Source organism: Hippocampus bargibanti, linkage group LG08, assembly GCF_051943395.1.
Source record: "Hippocampus bargibanti isolate YZ-2025 linkage group LG08, ASM5194339v1, whole genome shotgun sequence".
Lineage (NCBI taxonomy): Eukaryota > Metazoa > Chordata > Actinopteri > Syngnathiformes > Syngnathidae > Hippocampus > Hippocampus bargibanti.
Window position 1 is genome coordinate 20,022,073 of NC_142741.1, and position 9,287 is coordinate 20,031,359.

The following is a 9,287-nucleotide window of genomic DNA, read 5'->3' on the forward strand; positions in this document are numbered from 1 at the left end:
TTCCCCATACTAACCTGGGGAAGATAGATAATCGACAACATACCGAATGAATGTTTCAGTTTCTTCAACAAATGTCAGCTGCCCTTGTTCATATATAACAGGAATACTGCAAAGTGTTCAGGTGTTGGTGGCAAAAAAGGCAAGTGTTACATTGAAATACTATCAAGCATACTTTACAATATATAGGGAACCCAGGATAATGTTAGTCAAAGCTCAGAGGGGAAGTGGTTTGCTCTCTCATAGCTTTTAGTCGGTAGCTGAACCGCTGATTTGAAGGATGAAGAGGAAAATGTGAACAATATCAATGTACAGTGACAGTGCTCCATAAACGTACTCTTCTGGGCTTAACGCCAACTCCCGGTTTCCGATGAGAAGCTGCGTGTTGTATACTAAAAACTAACAGAGGGGGAAGAAAAATACTTTTAGTTGCCTTCGGAGAGGATGTCTGAACATTTAATAATAATAAATACATTTCATTTATAAGCGCCTTTCAAAACATTTTTCACTAATCTCATCCTAGAACAGGCTGAAACCCCGTAAAGTGAAATCAGAAATGTATTTTTTCTCTAGTTGAAGTTAACCGCAAAATGCACTGAGAACTACATAGAATTCACGCACGGACGGATTACTGATGGGCATTAAGTTGTTACTCTCTCTTTTTTTTTTTTTTTTTTTTTTTTTTTTTTTTTTAATGAGGCCAAGAGATGTACTTGGACTTTTGTCATGCATGCAATTGCGACATGGAGTTTGCTTCAGACAGGGCGCTGGTGTTGCCTCTTTAGAGTGCCTTTTTGTCGGTCATGATGCCATGGACAAGACACCCCCACCCCCACCCCCACCCCCACCCCCGACCAAGTGAAACGCCAGTGGATGGATGAGAGGCTTTTTGTGGGCATGAGAGTGCCTCGTAGTCTCGGCATGGAAAAATCGAAATCTTAAAAAGAAGATACATGGGATAAACTGCATTCCCGCCATTGTCTGCTTTTTAAGAAGATACTTATTTTTGGCTCAAATTTATGTGTAATACATACAGCATAAGTATGATGCTTATGAAATGGCATCCGTTGATCCAGGACTAATAGGTACTGACAGATTCAGAGAGCTGTGAGTATGAATTGAATTTACCTTATTTCAAAGGCTTATTTGAAATTCAATTAACAAAAAAATAATTTTGAAGTAATTCATGCCTGTTAGTACTCTTCTCTGTGGTGTATCACATTTCGAGGACATTTGTTGCCACTCTACAGTGACTTTAGCAGTTTGCCCACTGAACAAAGTGAATCTTGAGCTTACCAAGGTGTAAATGATTGCGCCAATGGCAGCATAGAGCATATGAAGCCATGGTACCTGTTCAGAAACAACAGAAATGCATCTGAATGCTTAATTGGTCACACAGATGCACGCCGCTGAGTGCTTGCTTTCTTCGAGAAACATGAGAAGACAGAATTCATCATAAAATAAGCCCATACGTAGTGGAAGGAGAGCACGACTGCTGTCACAGTCCCAATGATGACGAGCAGAATGGAGGAAATACAGAGAAATCCCCCACAGGAAGTGAAGTCAACCTGTGAAGAGAAACATTTCAAATGGCAGCATTAAAGTGAACACCTCACTTGAAGGTGCATTTAAATGTGTATTGTAATGCGGCATAAAACTTTTGGTGGAGTGGATATGGAGCTCTGAATAGCAAAGATGTGACTTGTTTTTCATCTCTCGCATCAGGCAGAAAGATGGATTCACATTGTTCCCCAAAATCTCATCAATATTTAACAACACACTTCACAGTTGTAATGCGAGACAAAGGCGTTGCTTTACACTGCCAACAAAGACTGTGTGACAAACCACAGGCTGCTGAACCACACACGGACATTTTTTACTTGCATCTACCTTGGTTTGAAAGCAGAAAACTGTGACAGTTACACAAACTAACGCTGTTATTCCCATGGCAAGCAAGACGGCTTTTGTTTCATAATAGCTGTAAAAAGATAGATATTTTGGTTAAAAGCAGAACATACATCATGACAACGGTTTAGGTTTGAAAAAATATATATAATCCAAAGCAAACCTTGAAATAGTTCCAGACATGTAAGACAATGCAACAGTCTGCAGAAGAAAAGTTATACATATTATGTCAGAAGTTAAATAAACTCCCATTCAGTTTTGCCATGAGTCTCTACTCTACAAAAACACGGCTTTTGATATCAAATCGCCAGAACTTACAAATACTGCCAGCAGCACCAGATTCCATGGAAAGCGCCTCCTAGACACAGGCATTGTAATGAATGCATGCGTACATCCAAACCCATGAACCAGTTCTTAATTTTCAAGGACATGGTACCTTGGCTCTTTGCAGCAGATGAGAATACAGTAAACCATAAAGTAAACCACTCTATGAAGAGAAAAAAAAAAAACATTTACATTGTTACTTTGCATAACACTCTAGTACAATAAAACAAGACCCTTTGATAACATTTAGGTATATTAACTGTGCGCAAGATGAATGATCAATTTATTGATTTTTTAAAAATAATATGAAAGTATGCGAAATTCACAGAATGTTCTAAGCTTCTGTTTCAATGCTATGTTGTCGTGAACAATTTTGTCATTTCCCCCTCAACCGTGACTCCCAAACAATGTGTTGGAGTACATTAGTGTGTTAACTCATTTGTTTGTTCACAACGGATATCCATCGTGCCGCCACTGGAAGAACAATTAAATGCTCATTGAGGATGAATCAACAGCGTTCCTGTGAGTTAGAATCGTATAATGAGCTCCACTTGGACTCGTTTGCATCAATTCTTATTAATGAATGTGAATGTCTATTGTTAGAATCTCTGATAATGGAATGATTTTGTAACTCACAAGGATGCCCAGTAGATTCCAGGATACTTGATGACAAACATCTTGACTGGTTCACTATAAGAGACCAGATATAAAGACCACTTGAAACTTACGCAGCACATGCCCCCACATAGGCTATTAGGCATGTATCGAGTCGACACTTACACAAACGTAAAGACTGCCACAATTGAAAAGGTGACAGTGAGTTGAGCCGCTAAAATTAAGTACACCTGCCAAACAATCAAAAAAATGATCAGAATTGAGATATAATGAGCTATAGTTCACATATGAGCCCGCTTACCTTTCTGATAAAACTGTGTCGTACAGATGTACTCTCCCACTGTGTGCTGCGAAAGCCCGCCATTTCTCCTGCAAAATTAGGAGTAAAGAACATGTATTAGCGTGTAAAAATAAGTGCAGCACACAACACAGTGATATTTCCTCCGAACTTGGGTTGGTTGCAGGCATCCCGGCGGACAACGTGGGTATTGTGGTAGCCATCGCAGATGGAGACATGCCAGGCGCTGCCCACATGCCGGCCTGGCTCCAGTAGCTAGGTGGGCTAGTGTACATGTCCGGGCCAGGACTGTAGGATGGAGGCAGCGGGTCAGCTGAACCTTGCTGAAGCCGGGTGGGATCGTACTTGGGATGGTGCAGTGCATCTTCATAGGGTGGAGGATTATCTATTTTAGACGTCATGCCTGTCCCCGGAGGCTGTAAAATAAATTCAGAAATGTGTTTCTACAGGTAAGGGACAATGGTTGGCGCGTTGATATCACAGTGCAGAGGTCGCAGGCTTAATCCCGGTTTCGGCTTCCCTGTATGGAGTTTGCATTTTCTCCCTGGGCCTGCATGGATTTTCTCCGTGTCCTGCGATTTCCTCGCACATTCCAAACACATTCATGGCAGACTGATTGAACACTCTGAATTGTCCACAGGTGTAAGTGTGAGTGCAGATGGTTGTTTGTCTCTGTGTGAACCTCCGATTGGCTGGCTACCGAATCAGGGTGTCCCCTGCCGTATGCCCGCAGATGGCTGAGAGAGGCTACCGCTTTTGTTTATGATGTCCACCTACAGAGCTCGCTATGCCTCCACCTTAAACACACATTTTCCCTTCAGGTAGTTGGCTGGCGTTGCTGCTGTACAGCGCCTCCTCGTCCGTTCTGAGTGCACACACGTTAGAGAGAAGACGGAATTGTATCATGGGGCTCAAATTTGATAGTCATCATGTGGACTTGAATGTCCGGTTGAGAAAGTCACTTTCCATCACCTTGTTGTCTGCCATGTGTGGAAGGATGTGTGGAAAAGCCCTGCAACAACCTTGTGGATTATATTCGAGGCACAGCTAGCATTGCAAAAGAAGAGGAAAATATCTCTACTAAACATTTTGAGATCCTGGAAATGGTGTTTGATTCACGGTTCACGTTTGTGTGGATTTAATTGACACCAAAATTATTTGAGAGTGGATCCAGTACCAGCTTATTTAAATTTGGCAGGGGTGTGAGCAACACTTTTCTCTGTGGTAGTAACAGCTTTTGTCATCAGTCATATGTTATTAATCGAGATCTTCGTATATGAATGCTTTAGCTCACAAACCTTTCGCCTCATGAACATTAAATTCGCGAGCCTATACTCTCGGCTGACGAACTAGTTTTCGGGGGACCAACCAAACCACACGGCACCACGGTGGCTGGCAGACTAGTTTTTGGCGGATAAACACGAAACCACACGGTCGAACAGCACCACGGTGGCTGGTGGACTAGTTTTCGTCACCCCCTTTCTTTGAGTGCGGACGTGGTTTGTCATCAAGTGGAGTAATTTTGCTATTATGGGACCTAAAAAGACCCCACCACAGGCTAGTATTAAGCCGATAAGGTCACAAAAGAAAATTACGGTTGAGCAGAAGAAGGAGATCATAAAAAAAACACGAACGAGGTGTGCATTCGTCTGTGTAAGCTCTCAGTCGTACAGGAGTGGTCCATCGATGAGAAGGTTTCTTCAGCCGTCATCTGTACAAAAGTGAAGGTTTCAGACGTTTCGCGTTTCGCAAGAGGCTTCGTCGCTGACGAAGCCTCTTGGATAGGAGGCGAAACGTCCGAAACCTTCACTTTTGTACAGATGACGGCTGAAGAAACCTTCTCATCGAGGTGTGCATTTGTGTGAAGAAGTTTTTCAACCGCCAGTTGATTTGGATTAACGGAGAGCAGCTAGCAGGGGACAGTGTGAGTGAGGGTATATCGCAGAGAAAGCATGGCAACTTGACTCTGATATCATCAAGCGGCAACTACATCAACGACCATCACAAAGATAAATAAAACGAATTTATTATCCAGTACAGTTTGTTTCTTTAATTACAATACAATAGCACATTTATTATACATAAAATAAGGTTTATTGTGTGCAGTTTTGAGGCTTATTTAGGAGAAAATTATGTTTTATGGGGACCTGGGAACGGATTATTCTCATTGTAATGGTTTCTTGTGTGAAATAAATGTTCGGCAGTTGAACCTTTCGCCTTTTACACACTTTCTGGGAACCAATTATGTTCGTGAGTTGAGCATCGAGCTTGACCGTCTTATATACCGTCTTATATATACGTACTGGATATCACGTTTGTGTTGACTGCAAAAGTATGCAAATGCACCTAAGAAATATAAATACATGATGAATTGGGACACGCAGAGCAAAAGATTCCAAGGCTAAAATAAAGCATAACAACAAACATGAGGTTCCATACCTGCTCCTTCTGCTCTCTCCCTCTCCTAAATGCGCACCCCACTCCTCTGTGTCATAGGATATCTGTTTTGTAACTTACACGAGTCAAGTCACCACTGTGTCATATGCCGAATGCTCCAGTTACAATGTAAATCGTTTTTAAGAAGAAAAAAAATACGGTTTTGGCGTATTGTACATTTTTTGGTTTCAAACCATCGCATCCAAATTTCCTATGGCACCTTTTGTGCTTTCAGTAAGAGCAAAGTATAGATTCTCTTGGGAACAGAATTGTGTGAATGCCAAGGAGGACCTCAAGCAGTTCTTGCAAGACTGGACTCTGGCATGTTTGTTTGAGATTAATTCATTTAAAAATGTAATATTTATGTCTGTGTATGTCTGCCTTAAAGGACAACCTGTAGCAGTTGAGGAATGAGAACACACGGTCGATTGGAGTACGTCTTTATTCCAACTGCTAACAAGTAGAAAGAGAGACAAAACGGAAACTGCAGTGCAATATATGTGATATAAACCCGCCCCCTCCCGTACACCTGCTGGGTGAGATGTCTGGTCCTAGTGCCCGCCACACAGCCCCCCCCAGAACACCCAGAAGGACAGTCAAGGCGAAAATCTTGCAGGGGGCTTGACCAGCCTGCCACAACGACTATGCAGTCCGTCGTTCGGTGGTGAAGGTGAAATTGCTCGGGCAGGTGATCCGGGTGAGAACTGAGTGGGGGAACGACACTCAACCCTGGCATGCCGCGGAGAGGCTGGAGGTTTTGGAGGGCGTCCGCGACGTGGGACCTGGGTCGGCGAAACGACCTCGCCTGCAATTATGTGAGCCGGCTTGAGTCTGTCTATTGAAATGCCCTCCCTTCTCCCACCCATATCGAGCACAAAACTCTTTTCCCCGTGTTCGAGCACTCTAAACGGGCCATCATACGGCGGCCGGAGGGGAGAGCGGTGGGCATCATGACGCACGAAGACGAAACGGGCTGACCTAAGAGCAGACTGAACGAATATTTTGGGGACGCCGTGGTGAAATGGTGCTGGAGCCAGGGGCTCCCCTGGCAAAAGGGGGAAAGAAGGTGCACCCGAAGCTTCAGGCAGAAATTCACCAGGGATACGGAGTGGCTGACCGAGTACTAACTCTGCCGCAGCGGCGTTAAGGTCTTCTTTAGGAGCTGAACGTAACCCGAGCAGGACCCACGGAAGACGGTCAACCCAGTTACCGTCCGATAGTGCGGCCCGTAGCGCGGCTTTAAGTGACCGGTGGAAACGTTCACACATCCCGTTAGCCTGTGGGTGGTAGGCCATAGTGCGATGTACCTGCACACCCAAGGACTGCGCCATGGCCGACCAGAGCTCGGACACAAACTGGGGGCCTCTGTCTGAAGAGATATCGGACGGCGTGCCGAAACGTGCGACCCAGGATGACAGAAATGCACAGCCAATGTCTGTTGAGGTTGTTGAGGACAGGGGGACAGCTTCCGGCCACCTAGTGGTCCGATCGACCATAGTGAGGAGATGTGTGCAACCCTGCGAAGGAGGGAGGGGCCCGACCAGGTCCACATGGACGTGGTCAAATCTCCTGGCCGGAATCGGAAAAGTTTCTAGGTTCGCCCGGGTGTGCCTGTGGACTTTGGCGCGCTGACATGCCACGCATGCAGCTGCCCACTTCCTGACGTACTTTCTTAACCCAGGCCAGACAAACTTGGCCCCAAGTAGTTTGACTGACGCCCGGACGCCAGGGTGTGAAAGGGAATGAATTGAATCAAAAATTCGCAGACACCACTCCTGCGGAACCACGGGACGAGTGAGACCCGTAGACACATCGCAGAGGAGAGCGGGACCCCCTTCACACACTACCACCTCTTCCAGTTTCAGGGCCGTGCCTGCTGCCTTGAGTTCGTGGATGTCCGGATCCTCAGATTGGGCCGTGGCCATCTCTGAAAAATCCACCCCGAGCTGGACTGGACAAACGATCGTGCGTGACACTCGGCAATCGGCCACAGGGTTACATTTGCCGGCCACATGCCGAATGTCTGTTGTGAATTCGGAAATAGCCGCTAGATGCCGTTGCTGTCGGGCCGACCACGGTTCGGTCACCTTGGACATGGCGAATGTAAGGGGTTTATGATCTACGTAGGCGATGAACCGGCGCCCCTCGAGGAGGAAACGAAAATGGCGCGTTGCAAGATAGAGTGTTAACAACTCTCTGTCGAAAACACTATACTTGCGTTCGTTATCTTGCAGCTTTCGACTGAAAAATGCAAGGGGCTGCCATTCGTTCTCTACAAGCTGCTCAACCACCGCCCCTACGGCAACATCAGACGCGTCGGTAGTCAAGGCCACCTGTGCGGTTCAGATCGGGTGGACCAGAAGAGTTGCACCCGCAAGAGCTTCCTTGGCTCGTTCAAAGGACTGCACTCGTTGCGGGGCCCACTCGACGGGTTCATTAGCCTTCTTTTTACTCAAGGCGCCGTAGAGGGGTTGTAGGAGGTCGGCTGCGTGAGGAAGAAAACGGTTGTAAAAATTTATCATGCCCAAAAACTCCTGCAAAGCTTTAACTGTGGCTGGGCGGGGGAAATTCACCACAGCCTGCACTTTGGCGGGTAAGGGGATGGCACCCTGTGGAGAAATGCGGTGCCCCAAGAAATCGATCTTGGGCAAACCAAATTGGCACTTCACAGGGTTGACGATAAGGTCATGCGCATCAAGACGCTTGAAAACCATCCTTAAGTGCGACAGGTGTTCCTCTGGTGAAGGGCTGGCCACAAGAATGTCGTCGAGGTAGACAAACACAAAGTCTAGGCCTCGCAAGACTGAGTCCATCAGTCTCTGAAAGGTCTGTGCCGCCCCCTTCAGGCCAAAAGGCATACGGAGGAATTCAAAAAGGCCAAAAGGGGTTATTACTGCAGTTTTTGGCACATCTTCTGCCCGTACCGGAACCTGGTGATAACCGCGAACGAGGTCAACTTTGGAAAAGATCACGGCTCCGGCCAAACGTGCGGAAAAGTCCTGGATGTGCGGAATTGGGTAACGGTTGTGTGTGGTTACATTATTAAGCCGACGAAAATCACCGCACGGCCGCCAAGAACCGTCACTTTTGGGCACCATGTGTAATGGTGAGGCCCACGGGCTGTTGGAACGCCTCACGATGCCCAAACGCTTCATCGTCGCGAACTCCCCTTTCGCCATAGCCAATTTTGCCGCATCGAGGTGACGAGCGCGGGCAAAAACTGGCGGGCCAACCGTGGGAATGAAATGTTGTACCCCGTGTTTTTTATCGGCATTGGAAAAGGCGGGTGTGGTTAACGACGGATAATCGGTCAGCAGGCGTTCATAAACGTTACCTGACGTTAAATAAATTGCGTGCGTCAACGCTCCAAGCCCTCCAGCCTCACATGGGAAAGTGGCGAAAGAGATGGCGTCGATCAAACGACGGTTAGCAATGTCCACAAGCAGTCCATGAGCGCATAAAAAATCCGCGCCGATTATCGGAACTGTAATCGAGGCCACAATAAAGTCCCACTCGAATTTTCGTTCGTGGAAACACACAGTTACCGACCTGGTGCCAAAGCTGGCGATGGGAGAGCCGTTAGCTGCGCGCAGGGGAGGCCCACATCCACCTGCCGTCTTTTCCGAGGCCGTGGGCGTCAGCAGGCTTACTTGTGCCCCGCTGTCCACCAGAAAACGTCTACCTGACGAGGAGTCTGTGATAAAAAGCAGCT

General features: G+C 46.5%; 1 protein-coding gene across 1 annotated transcript; it reads right to left on the reverse strand.

Annotated features, from left to right (window-relative positions):
- Window positions 1–92: 92 nt before the first annotated feature.
- Window positions 93–3,540, reverse strand: LOC148894742 (protein lifeguard 3-like). Its single transcript, XM_089002348.1, has 11 exons — window positions 3,291–3,540; window positions 3,143–3,210; window positions 3,007–3,071; window positions 2,863–2,916; window positions 2,339–2,389; window positions 2,221–2,260; window positions 2,066–2,103; window positions 1,888–1,975; window positions 1,470–1,565; window positions 1,294–1,347; window positions 93–396 (listed from the first exon to the last, which is right to left on the reverse strand). Exons 1-11 carry the CDS (start codon window positions 3,538–3,540, stop codon window positions 247–249), a joined length of 954 nt encoding a protein of 317 aa, XP_088858474.1. The 3' UTR covers window positions 93–246.
- Window positions 3,541–9,287: the final 5,747 nt, after the last annotated feature.